This window comes from Ananas comosus, linkage group 10 (assembly GCF_001540865.1).
Source record: "Ananas comosus cultivar F153 linkage group 10, ASM154086v1, whole genome shotgun sequence".
Lineage (NCBI taxonomy): Eukaryota > Viridiplantae > Streptophyta > Magnoliopsida > Poales > Bromeliaceae > Ananas > Ananas comosus.
In genome coordinates this window covers 640,337-657,799 of record NC_033630.1, presented here as the reverse complement: position 1 = coordinate 657,799, position 17,463 = coordinate 640,337, and the positions used below count along the sequence as shown (strand labels likewise).

General features: G+C 36.1%; 1 protein-coding gene across 1 annotated transcript; it reads left to right on the top strand.

Moving 5' to 3' along the window:
• Positions 1,021-2,469, top strand: LOC109716590 (glycine-rich cell wall structural protein-like). Its single transcript, XM_020242121.1, has one exon. It carries the CDS (start codon positions 1,021-1,023, stop codon positions 2,467-2,469), a length of 1,449 nt encoding a protein of 482 aa, XP_020097710.1.

Sequence of the window (17,463 nt, the reverse complement as noted above, 5' to 3'; positions counted from 1 at the left end):
CATGTTGTGTGGTCTGGAAGAGGAAACCGTCGATCACCTTTTCTCTCAGTGTGTAATCTCGAGATACCTTATAGCAAACACCCAGGAGAAATTCCAACTCGGGGACCTGGGAGATGATGTGCGAATGGTTTGGGACAGATGGGTTGAAATAAATAGACCCTCCTCGATCTCAGTACGTCGTTTCATAGGACTTATAGCTGCGTGGTGGATCACCTTGGACCTCCGGAATGGGGCGATTTTCAGGACGTGCGGATGAAACTTACGCCAGATCGACTGACCCAATAGTACCTCTTTTCCCCCCTCCTTTTTTTTTTTTCGCATCTTCTCGTCACTTGCCGAGGCCTTGCTACCTCACCCATGTAGTTTAATTCACGTCCTTAATGAATAAAGCGGGTAGCGTGCTACCCTTCTCTTAAAAAAAATTTATTGGTCAAAGTCTCTACTTAAAGTAAGATATAATTTTTTTTTTACATTCATGCAAAAATTTTTTGTGCTAAAAAAGACGCATAGAACACGCTCATTTCAAAATTAAGTCGGCTAAAAGTAGAAGCAAAAGAGCGACAAAGTGGCGCTTAAACATTCCTACCACCCTCGATCAAACCTAATTAACCTAATTAATATAAAGTTTCATTTTCTCATCTCAACACCCTAGCTATTATTGTCTCCACATTCCTCCTCTCTCTTTCTCTCTCCAATTGCGTCTTTCCAAGACAAAGTAACAATACCATAATAATTAGAAAGTTCATAGAGACAGAGAGAAAGGTGGCCATGCATTAATACTGGGTTCACTCCCCTCACGTAGAAGGCGGGGAGGAGCTACTCCAAAAAGCGCTTTTTCATGTAAAGCGGCGCAGCATTTAAACACCAACTTGTCTTGTTCTCTACCCGCCACCTGAATCCTTACAGCTTCCCGAAACAAGGACAATTAATTTGAATCCAAAAAAGTTCAAATTAGTCCCTCCAAGCTCCTCTATTTAAACCCAGCGGTGTATGCTACATGAATATACGTCCGCATCTCTAATGGCTTCTCCTTCTTCTTCTTCTTCTACTACTACTACTACAGCTAGTATGGGAAAGCGAGCTTTGATCTTCTTGGTTGTATTGGGTTGGGTAGTGAACGTTATGGGCAATGAGAGTTGGGTGAAGGTAGGAAGAGAGAGCGGGAAGAAGCTAGTGTTTAATTCTGGCACACTAAGGGTTGAGGATTGTGCAGGGAAAGGTAGAAAGGGACGAGGAGGAGGTGGTGGGATTGGTGGCGGTGGTGGAGTCGGCGGTGGAATAGGTGGGATTGGTGGAGGTGGTGGAGTTGGCGGTGGCGGTGGCGTTGGCGGAGGTATTGGTGGTGGAATAGGCGGTGGGATTGGTGGTGGCGGTGGCGTTGGCGGAGGTGTTGGTGGTGGAATAGGCGGTGGGATTGGTGGTGGCGGTGGCATTGGCGGAGGTGTTGGTGGTGGAATAGGCGGTGGGATTGGTGGTGGCGGTGGCGTTGGCGGAGGTGTTGGTGGTGGAATAGGCGGTGGGATTGGTGGTGGCGGTGGCATTGGCGGAGGTGTTGGTGGTGGAATAGGCGGTGGGATTGGTGGTGGCGGTGGCGTTGGCGGAGGTGTTGGTGGTGGAATAGGCGGTGGGATTGGTGGTGGCGGTGGCATTGGCGGAGGTGTTGGTGGTGGAATAGGCGGTGGGATTGGTGGTGGCGGCGGTGGTGGTGGGATGGGCGTGGGCGCAGGGGGTGGCGGTGGGATTGGGATCGGCGGTGGAGGTGGCGGCGGGATCGGTGTCGGTGGCGGAGTCGGTGCGGGGGTTGGGATCGGCGTAGGCGGGGGCGGCGGGGATGGAATTGGCGGCGTAGCTGGTGGTGCAGGTGGTGGTATTGGCGGTGGTGGCGGAGGCGGCATCGGTGGTGGTATTGGTGGTGGTGCAGGAGGTGGCATTGGTGGTGGTATTGGCAGTGGAGCCGGCGGAGGAATTGGCGGAGGCAGCGGGGCGGGAGGCGGTATTGGTGGTGGAGCCGGAGGTGGAATTGGTGCAGGCGGTGGTGCAGGTGGTGGTATTGGCGGAGGTGGTGGCGCAGGAGGTGGTATTGGTGGCGGAGCCGGAGGTGGCGTAGGTGGTGGTATTGGTGGTGGAGCCGGAGGTGGGTTCGGCGGCGGAGGTGGCGCAGGTGGTGGTATTGGTGGCGGAGCCGGAGGTGGATTCGGCGGAGGAGGTGGTGCAGGTGGTGGTATTGGTGGCGGAGCAGGCGGTGGGTTCGGCGGAGGTGGTGGATTCGGTGATGGCGTTGGGGGCACCGGAGCCGGAGGCGGATTAGGTGAGGGAGGTGGCGGTGGTTTACGCGGAATCGGTGTAGGTCGCCATGGAATAGTAAGTGGTATTAAGAACCATCACAAAGGAAAAGGATGGAAAGGCAACATAGGTGGTGGGTTCAATTCTCCTTCTAATAGGAAGAGACTTGAGCTTAAGAAGCCTTAATAAAATTTGCTAGTTAGGTTATAAGGTCTCTGGTTTCTTTGCTCTACTTTGCTTTTAAGTTTGATTGCGTTCAATAAGGTTGAAGTGATGGTGTCAAGTGTGAGAACACTATATATTCTCATTCTCTGTTCTAATTTATGCTGTTGGAAAGGGGTTTGTACGTACTAATTATTATTGGCCTTTTCTCCCATTTCAGGAGAAGTTTCTATTTTCTCGGGATGCAATTTTTGTTTTTACATGTTAAAGTAATAAATCATAGAGGTGCCATGCTTAATTCCTCTACTAAAATGGTTTTTTTTTGAATGGTTTTGAATGGAGTGATTAATTTTCTGACTAAAAAAATGTTTCAGAATATCGACCACTTTTACTATGGACGAAATTAAAAAGGCGACCTTTCAACTTGGTAGCGATAAGGCACCTGGTCCCGACGGCTTCCCTCTTATCTTTTTCCAACACTTCTGGGAGACGGTTAAGGATAACATATTTGATATTTTCAAAGAGCTCTCCGATTCTGATCTTTGTACGGCACCAGCGGACTACTCTTATGTTTGTTTAATCCCCAAAAAGGAAGGAGCATGCCAAGTAAACGATTTCCGACCAATCTCTCTCCTTAATGGTATTCAAAAAATTGTCTCGAAAGTGCTCGCGAACAGATTAGCGAATGTGTTGCCTTCGATTATCTCTCCATCTCAATCGGCCTTCCTGAAAGACCGACTACTAGCTGACTCTTTCGTCACTGCAACTGAACTACTCAACTGGTGCGCTAGAACTAATAAGGAGTGCGTCAGTATCAAGGTAGATTTTGAGAAAGCCTACGACAAAGTTAGCTGGAAATTCTTGCAAAGTATACTACGGTGGCTTAGATTCAATGACAAATGGCGGTACTGGATCGAACAATGCATTTGCAATGCCAAAATCGCTATTTTAGTGAACGGCTCGCCGACACAATGGATAAAAACAAGAAGAGGGCTGAGACAGGGGGACCCGCTCTCCCCTTATCTATTTATTCTAGTGGCAGATTGTTTGGCTAGGGTCACGAAAACTGCAAGAGGTAACAACTTGCTTCAAGGAATTGGACCGGCACCCGAGTGTCAGACTGTGATTCTGCAATACGCGGACGATACTATTTTCTTCTCGGAGCCCAAAAAGTTTGCGATGCGTAACTTACGTTTCATCTGGAAGATATTTGAATGGGCCTCTGGGCTCAAGATTAATATGAACAAGACTGAACTTTTCCATGTGGGAACCTCGGCTAATAAAGCTAAAAGACTCGCAAAGATATTGGGGTGTAGAGTTGGTAAACTTCCGTTTCGGTACTTAGGGTTGCCGCTTCATATCAAATCACTTCGGAAGGACGATTGGACTCCGATCATTAATCGCATCGAGACGCGAATTGACGGATGGAAGGCAAAACTCCTCTCTCAAGGGGGGAGATTCATCCTAGTTAACTCGGTTTTGGCGAATCTTCCGTTATTCTATTTTGCGATTTTTAAAGTGCCACACTGGGTACTGAATCGCATTGAAGCTCTTAGAAGGTCCTTTTTTTGGAAAGGGTGCTCTAAAATTTCAGGGGGTTCTTGTCTCGTTGGGTGGAAAACGATTTGTAAAAGCAGAAAAGAAGGAGGTCTGGGAATCAAGGATATGGAAGCAATGAACAAGGCTTTACTGGCTAAATGGTGGTGGCGTTTCTTCAATGAGAAGCATCTGTTATGGGGGAGGTTGATCACCGTATTATATTATTCTAGAAGAAGGCCGTTACATGAGGGAAGATCCTTCAGACCGCACTCCCAGTGGTGGAGAAGTGTGATGAGTTGTCAAGATGAGTTCAAATGTGGTCTTTCCTACGTACTCGGTGACGGAAAATATATCAGGTGGTGGTCGGACATTTGGATTGAAGAAACCCCTCTTAGTACCAGATTTTCGGGAGTATTCTGCAGAATCGCAAATCAGGAAGCTACTGTTTCACAGTGCTGGAACGAAAGAGGATGGAGATGGCGTTTCATAACCAGAGGCCTGGCTGCAAGTACCGATCCTCTGACCCGTCAGCAGACTGCGCTACTCAAGAGCCTGCTCGCTAGGCATAGTCCATCGAATACGCAGGACATACCAAAATGGCGATGGACCGCGAACCAAACTTTTTCCGTTAAGTCCCTTTACGATTTTATCACGGATGGAGGAGTGATTGTTCCTTTGTACGATCACCTTTGGGGACTAAATATCCCGCTCAAGCATAAAGTGTTTGTCTGGATTCTACTTCGAAAGAGATTACTCACAGCGGATAGATTGATTCGCCGAGGGTGTCCAGTGGATCAATGGTGTAAGTTCTGTGCAGAACATTCTGAAACCTGTGAGCACCTGTTCCATGACTGTATTTTTGTCCGATATCTTCGTTTTATAGTGGGACCCATTTTGCTGGCTTTTTCGGAAGAGGGGGATGTTCGGAGGCTTTGGTCACAGATCTCCGAGAACCTTGAGCCCAAATCAAGATCGAAAAGTCTAACTCATTTAGTGGCGATTTGGTGGGTCGTCTGGACGGAGCGAAACAGCATTTGCTTCAGCGATGAGGCTCATAACGTGTCCTGGGCTGCTCAGCGTGTCGCCTCTATGATCAGAGGTTGGAACGAAACACTTTGAAGCCCCTCGCGCTCTCATTGTCGTTGTCGATTTTGTGGTCCCGAGTTGTTCGTTTCTCTTCCTCTTTGTCTACTTTTTGTCCCCGTTTTTCTTTTGGTTTTGTTTTGTTAAACTGTAGCCGGCTCTGTCTGGAGGCCCTAGCTGCTTCCATTTTGTACGCTAAATTCATTTCACTTAATGAATGAAGCAGGTAGCTTGCTACCTATTTCTCAAAAAAAAAAAAAAAAAAAAAAAAAAAAAAAAAAAAAAAGTTTCAGAAACGGACATATCATCAACAAAAGGTTGCGCATTGTGTTGAAGGATGCAACAGAGTTGCTGTATATGTTTATAGTGTATATATTTCAACAAAAAGTACTACATATATATATACATATAGAAAGAATCACACACAAATAATGACTATATATTAGAAAAATAACCAATGCCCGTCATATGCATGTGGTACGATAATGCAACACACCTTATATATGTCACTAGCTTGCTATTTTTTTCTCAAAAAAGAGAAGAAGATAAGTTACAAAAAACCCATGCATGTTCATGTTGATCAAGTACGAGCTAATTAATAATAAATATAACTAATGAACAAGATAAGTGACGAAAAGCGCGACGAGCATGAGGACGTAGGCTATCCCCTGATCGATCGCTTTGCCATCGATCTCGCGACATGGCTTTGTGGTTGCTTCCCCGTAAGTGAGCTGCATCATCCCTGAGAAGAAGAAGGCGGTGAAGATCAACGCGCACGCTCTAACGGATAGACTCATCTTCAATTTTCCTGAAAATTAAGAAGCTGTAGAACTAGAAAAGAAGAATGGGATATGCTTAGTTGTTGGTTTTGGTAGGGAGAGACGTAGGGGAGGCTATAAATAGTTTTGGAGGTTTTTTTTTTACTTTGTTAAGTAATAAAATTAATCAGTGTAGCTTTGTGCATAATGTTGTCCTCTTTATGCCGCCTCTTTTGATTGAGTTGAACGAAAGAGACAAACGGTACGTTTAAGGCCGCTATTGAACGTGGTCGGACCAAAAAAAAAAAAAAAAAAAAAAAAAAAAAAAAAAAAAAAAAAAAAAAAAAAAAAAAAAAAAAATTGAAGCTGGGATATACGGTTCCTGCTTGTAACTTGTAGTTCACGGTGGGCCGAGGACTTGTTGACCATAAGACCAGATGACGTGGCAGTGAATCAAGTTTGATGGATGATTAGAATGAAAGAGGGAGAAGATATTGGGGGAAAATTGGATGTTTTAATTTCTCTTCTCTTTGAATTTCTCTTTAATATCTCCTCCCTCTCTCATTCTAACCATTCATCAAATTAGTGGTTAGAAAGTTAGGAGCACATGACCTGCTGTGCTCCTAATAGCACAGTAACCCTGCTCTCTCTCTCTCTCTCTCTATATATAGAGGCTAGATTTATTATATTCTTATGAGTATAATTTTTTTTGTTCTCATAAATTTTCAGTCGTTAGATGGAGTGATGTGCGGTTGGGATAATAGCAATTTTCGATTAGGACGATAGTGTTCTTCTAAAATTAAGTAAATGCATGCTTGATTGAATAGTATTATCTAACGGGAGGAAATGATCAAACAGATAAATTTAACGATCGAAAATTTATAAGTATAAATAGATTTATAATCATAAGAGTATATTGGTAAGACTCTCTCTCTCTATATATATATATATATTATCTCATAAAAAATTAATCTAATCAATATTTTATTACTGTTTTAACATCCATACATTTGCATGCTTTCAATGGTTGTCTCTCAATAGATTCTCTCGTGCAAACAAATTGTTTTTTAGCTTTTAGTACATCATAATTTTTTTGTCTTATAAAATTTGGATTTCACGATAATCTTTGAACTAACTATGTAGATCCTATCGACTTAACGTAAAGTGGATGTTATAAGATACTTTTAAGACATTTTTGTTCATATAGTTATTATATTTATATGGTTGTAAAATAAGCATATGTATTTTTTATCTCGAAAGATTTTATGCCAATTTGAATGTTGAAATAAGTTATTCAAGCATAACTTATTCAGTATGATATTTTTTAGTATAATTATAAGTAAGTCGTTTAACTTTTTATTTTTTCAAAAGTTTTGTTATTTATAATTTAATAGGATATATAGCTATTTCATTTATTTATATAAGTTCATTATTTTGCCTTGTTTTTATTAGAGACGCTCGTGCGTGTTTGACTCGTTTTGACTCCCCTGGTGACGAAAACAAAAAACCGGCCTAAAATGCTCGGTCTTTGTACGGCGACATAAAATTAAAATGTTAGATATCGAATTAGCAATTGATTTGATGATTAGGTGACCTCCACTTTTGGATTTTTTACTCCTATTTTTCATCGGAATGTAAGAATCGGTCAATATATTTGTCGAAGAAATAATAGTTAAAAAAAGGGTACAAATTAATAGACCTTAACGCACGTCTACATGAGTCCAAATTAATACTCCAGCAAAAACCCACGAAACTAAATTAAGCCTCTATATAAGCAAACATCTCTAGAGCTCTCCCTCCATAGAATTATTCCTACCTCTTCCTCTTTACTTGCTCTCAACAAATTAGAAAACTAGACTAAGATTTACATAATCCAAATATTTAGTTTTTTGATTTTTTAATTTTTTTAGAAAAATGAATTCAATTCGAGTTTATGCGATGATCTTCGTCACATTTTTCGTGTCGGGGTTGATGCAACCAACGGCTGGTGAAGCTGTAGCGCCATGTTTGACGAGCGATGGGAAGGCGATCGACCAAGGAATAGCTTACGTTCTTATGATTGTAGCGCTTCTTGTCACCTATCTTGTTCATTAATGACTTGTTCTTATAGATTTGTTCTGAGTATTAATAATTCCTTAAATAAGGAGAATGGTGTCTTTGTAAAGCATCCAACAGTAGAAGCATGAAATCAGCCTGTATTTTTTGTTTCAGTTGTTTTTTTTTGTTTATTTACAGCATTAATCTGTAAGTGTAACCATCCTTAATTTTCACATAATGTAATTTTTCCAAATGAGCCTCAAACTTCTTCTTAGTTCAAGTTACTCAAATGTTGCATAAAGCTTCAACATTTAGCAGTAGTTTTATGTATTAAAATTAGTTTCTTTTTATTAAGAACGGACAAAAATATAATACATGTGAAAATTTAGAGATTAAGGTATCCAATTTCGTTGGTCCCCAAAGTATAAAAGACAAGCTAAAAGAATTGGATGAACGATTAATTATTGTTATTGAAGTTCTTTAATTGTTTGGCCTTTTAGAATCAACTGATTTTTGCTGATCGAATTAATAAGCTCATCAAAGTTATGTTTAATTTCATCAAATTTAATATTTTTTTTCATTGTTCATGTAAAAAATTTGTATCTCTAAGGATTTTTTTTTTTACCTATGTTCAACCACAATAGCGATCGATACTTGCTTTTATATAATTTACTTTTTTCTTTATCTCATTACCTCAGATCCCAACAATATATGTACCACTGCAGGATTCATAATTTTTTTTATTTTCTAATTTTTTTTATATAAGTAAAAATGAAACGTAGATTATACGAATATAGGGCTCCTAATGGGCCGAGATTTAACAACAATATATATAGAATCCTACGGCCCAGATGATGTCCCGATATGTAGATGGATTGGGCCTCAAAACAGGGCCCTGTACATGATGTCATCACCATCATGTCCATGGGACCCTCCGCATAATGTACACACCATCATATTTTCTATTCCTACGGAATGGGCCTATATATGGGTGAGGCCACAAAAAATGGCCCTATACACAATGTCCCCACAATCATGTCCATGGGACCCTCCACATAATGTACTCACCATCATTTTTTTAGGACCATCATGTGTATAGGACCTTGGACATAATGTACCTACCATGTACTTTAATACTTCTTTTTTTTTTGATAAACAACTAAAACTACGAATCAATTGTACCCGATTCCACCAATAATATTTCTTCAATTTTTGTATGAGGCTACTGCTTTGGAGAGTTGAAAAATAGTACAAGAGATAAACAAATTCTTTTTTCGTTTCTTTTTTGTGGTGAAAGATAAAGAGACTACACTTGCACTTACAAATTAATTTAAATATCTAAATTTAGTCCAGAATTTTCCGCATATCCATCTAAATTTATGATACTTTCACGTGAGCTGATATGCAATCAGAGCAATTTCTAAATCTATTTGAATTCTGTAGATGCTAGTTCATAATTTCATCAAATTTGTTCAAGTTTAAAAAGTATTTTCATGAGATTTTTTTTTTTTTTTTTTGAGGAAACAGGAATGTACCCTATTTTCATGAGAATTTTGAATTAAACTTTTAATTTATGCTCAAGTTGAGAAATGGGAAGCGAGTTGCTTTCGTACAGCTCCCTAGCCCTCATCACTAAATTTCAAAAAAAAAAAACATTTAAAAAAAACACAACATCAAATCTTGTGCAACAGATCAAGGGTAATTGTATACAATCAAAGTGACCTAGTCATAGTAAAAATTCGGTATTTACTATCGCATCATTTGCTTGCCAAAATTGTACTAAAGCATTTTAATAGTTCTCATCGAGCTTGTATTGTCTCTCCAAGTCCAAAAATCGTGGTATATATTTTAGTTGCTCAAAAATTGTATTTGTTCCCTCCAATAATTTAATCAAACATATAAAATAGTATTATAAATATTATAATAACGCTTAACACCAACTGTTTGTTTAGCCCACCAAATAAAGGCGATTTTGGCAGCTCAACAATCGCATTGTTCTAGCACAACACTCTGAGGTGTAGAGTGGATGTTTTGGACTAATCCTTATTAATAAAATCGTATTAGCTATTATTGCGGCTCTAAGTTGAGTATTAAGAGAACATGGACTGTAAAGCAAAAGCATGGATTGCACATAAAAAAGAAAAGAAAAAAAGAAAATGAATCAACAATCAATAAATTAACAAATAAATGAAACACTAGGCATCTTAATGGCTATTGAATAAATAGGGGAATTTATTAAATAGTGTTTAATAAAGTTTCAGTATCTTATTCTGATTCTGGAATGATTCAAATGATGACATATTTGGTTGATGGGGTCCGTTTTAAAAAATTGTGTCACAGGCATAACTAGGCTCCTACATAGTGGTGAGAACAAAGGTACAATTAATGTTGTAATTATATAATATCAGAACTGAGCAAGTAGATGCATGGCATCTTAATATATAGCAGGTGCATTGATTAGATTTCCTGTCATTTTAGTGGATGCATTTAGGAGGACTAGAGAAGCAACACTTGCAAATATAAATATAAATAAATAAATAAATAAATAAATAAATATATATAGTTGATTTTTTGATTCATTTTCTTTCCTTTTTGTTTCATTTATCGAGGAGAAATATTGGTGGTAGTAAATAAAATAAATATGAGGATTTTAAAAATGGACTGATACAAAATTACAAACAAATTAAGCTTGCTTTGTCAGACACAAAGCAAGTCTCAACTATATATATATCTACTTTTAGAGAAAATTTGCCATATACCACTAATTACTATTCTTTTTTTTTCAAATTAATCCTTTAATTTTCTAAATGCCTTCTAAAAATTTAAATCTTTCCAATAAATCCTCAAGGAGAAGAATATATTTGAAAGAAACTGACATTTTTCAAGGTAAAATTTAGATACAAAGAAGATAATTTTGAAAACCACAGATAAGTAAGATATTTTTCAAGTTTTGAGATGTATATTCGGCGTTATTCCTTTTTTTTTTTTTTCCGTTACTGTTGCTTTATAATTATACTCTCATTCAATAAAAATGACACTTATCTATGATGATAAAGTTGAAAAGTAACCTACGCCTAAGAATATCCTAGACTGATAATCTATGCACAATTCTAGCTAAGTATTTAAAACCTTGAAGCAAGGATGAAGGGCCTGATCGAGCTCCACTACAACTGTGAATTCAGTTACTATATTTATCTAGAACTATATACGTATTTGTAATTCTTTTTAGACAACAAATTATCTAAAACTAAAAATTTACACTAGTAACTATAATTTAGAGCTTTAATGTACACACAAGGGCCAAATTTTCTTATTGTTCAGATGATTTTTTCTTTTTTTTTTGTGTGTGTGACATTGCTCGCTGATCCCATGCCACCAAAATCCTGTATGAGCCCATAAATACTAATAAGTAGTAGGGGCTCGAGTTCTAAATTTTAGCACATACCGCGCGAGGGGCGAAACCCGCCTTGGTAGTTCTTGTAGGTCATCTTCTTCAAAGCGGTATCTGATATTTATCATACGATAGAGTTGAATAGAAACAAATTAAATGTACATGCAGTTCGCTAGCCCAGCAAGTGCTCGCAGGATCACCGTCAATTAAAAAACGAACGGCTTGATCAACTACTCCTAGAATAATGTCACCCTCTATGTGACACTATATGCCCCATTAATTAACCAATAGTTAGTTTAATACTGAAACTTTGAGAACCATTCATATATCATACATTAACGTGCAACGCATGACATATATGTTTCATATTATACACATCGCTTTTAGAAAGAAGGACATAAATTTAGCACCCAAATAAGGTTTAGTTATTCGCATTCATTAGAAAATTAAACTACTACCAACCACTTATTCAAATCCTATACGTAATCACAATTTTTTTTTAAAAAAAAATCTTCTTGTTTCTCTGGTGCTACCCACTTCCTTAAACAAAAGTAACAAAATAATAAAATAGTGCATTTAAAAATAATTTTTTGGGCCACTTTCTAATGGAATTTTTAGTTCTTCGTGACTAGAAACAGCCTCCTGCAATAATTACAGGTTGCAAGGGGCAAAGAAAATTTTCTGCAGGAGCAAAAGATTGAGTAAAATATTTAAATAATTAATTTATGATTAAATTATTTCCAAATCCCCTTGTTTCACTATCCCAGTACAATCCATTCTCACTGTTATTCCCACTATTGCCCATGTGAGTCCAGGATTATTCCTTGTATCTGTTTCATTTTAGCCTAGATAAAAATATCATTCATAAAAATAAGTAAACATTAATATTTTCCCAACTTTACATTTTTTTTTTTGTTTGCATTTTCTTAACTTTTATCTTTTTTAATTGAAAATTTTATAGAATTAAATAATATATAATATTGAATTTAGTAAAGTTTTAATTTAACTAATTAGAATAATTTAAGGAAAAAAAATATTTAGCAGTTCAAGCAGTGTAAATAAAATAAAGGTGGAGTTGAGGGGCCTACTTCCGAAAAATCTGTAGTTGAGGGTCCTTCATCCATTTTTACCTGTACATTATTGTATCTCGGTTCTCGCAATAGTTGATCTGCACCGTCCATTCGATGGATACGGTGATCGAAAGGTCAAAAAGCTGGGGAGAGATAACGGGGGCGTATCTTTTCCACGAGCAACGCTCCAACAACTGGCGCCCTATATGACCTGCCACGTCGGATTCCGCACGTGCGGTGGGATCCGCCTCTGTTCGCCACGCGGATGCCGTACGATGAGGGCGATCCTCGCCGTTGATATGACGGCAACGGTCAGAGAATCTTCATTCCTCGCCGTTGGATCGCCGCGCGGTACGTAGGCGTGCACGGCTCTTTCTCTGACACCGGAAATCATGAAAAGCTGAGTCACGCAAAACGACAAAAAGGATCGTACTTGCAAGTAAAATCTATGGGTAGATGAGGAATTAAAAATAACAGTAAAAAAAAAAAAAAAAGTTAGTTTCCCACAATCTTTTCCAAATATCTTAGCTACTCTTTGGTTCTAGATTAAGTAAAAATTAGTTATTTCAGAAATAGAGTTAAGTTCAGGATTAAGTTGGGGTTAGAGTAATTTTGTATTTGGTTGAGAATTGGGTTTAGTCCAGGTATAAGAAAAATAACGTTTGGTTGGAGTAGTTGGAATAAGAAGGATAGTGGGTTGTTATAAATAGAAAATAATAATTTTGTCCCAATTTTTATATTTAAATTTAAATTTTTTATTTTATATTTCAAATTTTAAATTTAAATGGATAACTTTTAAAATTACAGAATTCAAAATTAAAATTTATTTTTAAATCTCGAATTTAAAAATTTAAAGTTATAAAATTTAAATCAAATCTAACAAATATAAAATTTAAATAATTAAAAATAATAATTTAACATTTAAAAATTAAAAATTTTAAATTCTAAATATTTAAATTCCAACATTAAAATTTTAAGATTTAAAATTATAATTTATAAAATTTTAAATATAAAATATTAAATTTAAAATTTATATAATTAAAAATAATAATTTAAATTTTAAAATTTAAATTTTAAATAGGGATGGGATTAACTTTAATCCCACCCCAATTCTCAGGGGAGGGGGGTTTAGTTAACCCCACCCCCTAAAATTATGTTTGGGAATAAAACCGGGGTTAAGGGTTAATCCCACCCCTTAACCCCGAACCAAACACAAGCTTAGGGATATGTTACCAAATGCTTTGTGTTATTTTCCAAGTTTGGCATTTGACTAATTTATAATTTTTGTATTAAATATATCTTATAAGCGATTGACAGAAATACACAAAATTTAAATTTTAATAAGATATAATAATTGATAATAATTTTAATAGAAAACTTTTAAAAATAAAAAAATATTTTGGATTGTTATTAAAGAACAATAGTATATGTTCCCAAACAGAAATATAATTCTTACATCTCATTAATCAAGAACTATAACTGCATACTTGTGGATTTTTTTTTTAGCATTAAAATTCCAAAAAGATTTATAAAATTTAGTAAGGAGGGTGTAAGATCTACACCTTCATTTTGAATATACACTGTACAACTAGTATTTTTTTTTAAAAAAAAATATTTTTATAAATTATTAATGTGTTAGCAAATGTATATAATAATATTTAGTAGCTCAACTCTCTCTCTATAACATTTTTATAGACATACATTTATAATGAAGAATATATCATAGTGATAATTTGAAGATCTGTCAGTACAAAATTTTTCCGAGTTTTTTTATACGTACTCTTTTAGTAAAGAAAAAAGTATTATAAATTATAAATTATTATTCAATGACCCTTTTTGTCAATTTTTATTAAAGAAAAAAAATAGCTAACCAGCTAGCCAGAAAATTTATTAATATTTTTGTTAATATTTTAGATAATCATATATCTCATAATAAAATTATTGTATAGAATTGTAGTTTAGTATAATTTATAAATATTAAAAAAAATAAAGGCTAATGGAGATGTTTAAAATTAGGGTTAATTTCATATAGGTGCCTACAAATATAGTGAATTGTAAATATATCTCTACAAAATTTAACGTTTATATATTGTCCGTAAAAAAATTATAATGTTTTCAAATATATCTCTTTAGTTTGTTACCGTTAAAATACTGTTTATTTTATAAGTGAAATGATATTTTTGTCATCATAAATATACCCATCCAAAAGTTCCAACTGTTAATTAAAGATGGATAAATAGGTCAATTCACTTCATTAATTAGCTATAATTGAGTATTTTACCTATGGTTGAAAAAAAATTTCTAATGAATCCTAACAACAGGACATGTTAGAAAATATTAGCACTTTTTTAAGAACAATATATGAAGGTTGAACTTTATAAGAATATATTTATAATTCACTATATTTATAGGGATCTGTCTGAAATTTAATCTTATAATTATGTTGGCCATCCATTGTGTCCTCCAACAAATAAAAGGCTCTGGTTCCGCCCCAGATTATGATCATGATATTTGTAATCCGGTGCTTGCAAAGAATTAAGAAAGAATTTTGTGTTGAAATTATTCGAATCTTGTTTTGTTAACGGATATTATTATAGTATATAATAATGTATGGGGAAAAAGAAACAAATTCAAAGATCAAAACTGTTGAAGTAGTCAAATAGCGCAGGGACCAGGTAAGAACATGGGTATGGTACACAGAGTAGTTATGCAATTTACCCAGCACAATGAAGTGGTGGGGAACATGTCTCGGCCAAATTAAGCTCGGTTCGGGTCGAATTGTGGTTCGTGGGTTTCACTTTAACTGCGTCGGTTGGTGGGTTGGTACCTTTTGAGTGCGACCGGTAATGATGATGATAACGGTACGTCCACGGAAAATCGTCCTCTAGTGAGCGGTACAGTGTATGTGACCGTAACGGAGCCGTTTCGACCGTTAGACAGTTTATTGGTGGGAGAATCGGAAAGTTGTGCATGCACCAGGTGCATCATGCACCTTTCTCAAAAATTATCTATTCGTTATAAATAAATGAAATAATCATATATATATATATATATATATATATAAATTTTCTTTATATTATAAAGTTTTGTTTTCAAGGCATTACAGTGTAATTGGAAGAGGAGAAGCGGGAGGCCAAACTTAATATAGACTGTTAACATAGATTTCGTCGAATTTAAGAATTGCGACGAAGTTAGGTTGTGTTGTAATAAATTACCGTTTTATTTAGAAAAAAGTGTGAGATGGAACAGCTATACTATGTCATCATATTTCAAACTAATTGAATTATAATATTATAGAGTTTTTCTATTTTATAATAAATTTTTTAATAAAATAATTTTTTTTCAAATAGAGAAATTTGATCGGTCTGAGATATGTATAACGTGATCCAACTATTACATAAAAGATCACCTCTTATATAGACTGCAAGACAAGTTAGCAAACTTTGATATAATCGTGCCCGCAATTTGCCTCTCATCCATATAAAAAATATCGGGATACAAATGCAAGTTGCTCATTCACTATTATTAGACCATCTATAGAACAAATAAATTGTTGAATTAAGTATGATGCATGATACACCTGATCGATGCATTTTAGGAGGTTTTGAACAGTTTTCTTTTTTAATGTTTTTTAAGAGAAAACTTAATAAATTACCCCCTTCACTTAATTTTCTAAAAATAAATATAAAATAGTTAAATTTAATTTAAAAATTCTAATACTACTCACCAAATTCTTAACGGGGGTGGTGGAATGGGTACACGGGGGTGTGGGCGGTACGGTGTGGGGCCGCCACAAAGTGAAAAGTTTGTAGTGGTATCGATTAAAGATGGTGTAGTGATCACATGTTGTACGTGAGGCACGATGCAGAGCTCCACACACATAAGTCCACACGAATATTATGGCACTAATAAAAGTGGTCCTCTGCGGAACAATTACATGTCGCCCAGGTTTGCGACACTGACATGTGGGGCCCACCGTAAAGCTGGGCCCGGATGTCCATATCATTACATTTATGTACGTCTTATATGTATAATCGCCTTAGTTAAATTCATGGTGTGTAGATTTGAATGTGCGTATTTTATCTTTACTGCAAAACGAAGCCGTATACGAATCAATATTATTATTATTTTTTTTAGAAAAAAAAATTAGTTTATTTTTTACTTTAGTTATGAAAATAGATAAATTTAACTGCAAAAAAAAAAAAGAGATAACGAAATAAAATGTCTGAAAAAAACGAGAAAAAGACAGTAAAAGAACTGAAAAAAAAAAATAAAAAAAATAGTATGCTACCCACAGTTTTACGCGGCCTTTGCAACACATAGGGTAAGAGCTTAACAAGTTCGAATGCTCTTTTGTAACCTGTGAAAGGGCCTCCTCCTCTCCTTGAGAATAATACTATTCCTCTCCTATAAAATGACCCACTATATATCTGCTCGCATAGTAAGCTTTTTATTTCCTCGCTTTGTGTTCGTTATTTGCCAAATCAATGAACTTTTAAATATTACTTTTATCATCTATACTTATATATTATTTTTTCTAAATTTACCAAATGGCAATATTCTCTGCATTGTTGAGTGTGAGCCCCATTCCGAATTAATCAGCTCTAAATTCTTTTTTTTTGTTTAAACCGAACCAATTATTATTGAGTGTGGACTCTCCCGAACCGATTCAAATATTTCACATAACTTTTTTTTCTTTTTTTATTTGAACTGAACCTGACTTCTCTCTTTCTTTACTTGAACCGAACAAGGTCAGCCTATTACATTGGATCGAACCGACCCAACTGTTCCACATCTTTTCATCTTTGAACCGATTTTTCTTTTTTTTGCATGAATGAAACCGATCATTATCGAGTGTGGACTCCACACCGAACCGGCTAAAGTTTTCTTCTTCCTTTGCTCGAACGAAACCATTTTTTTTTTTTTTTTTTTTTTTGCTTGAACCGAGCCAAATCACACTTCCATATTAGATTGAATTGTTCCTCTTTTTATTCCTTCGGTTGTTATCTTCGTTCATCGGCAAGATGAATCCCACTCTTCATCATCGCTTTTTTCATCACCTTTTTTTTCTTATTTTGTCATTATTTTTTTTTTCTATTATCTATTTATCGCATCGCACGAATTACTATCCTAGTCATTC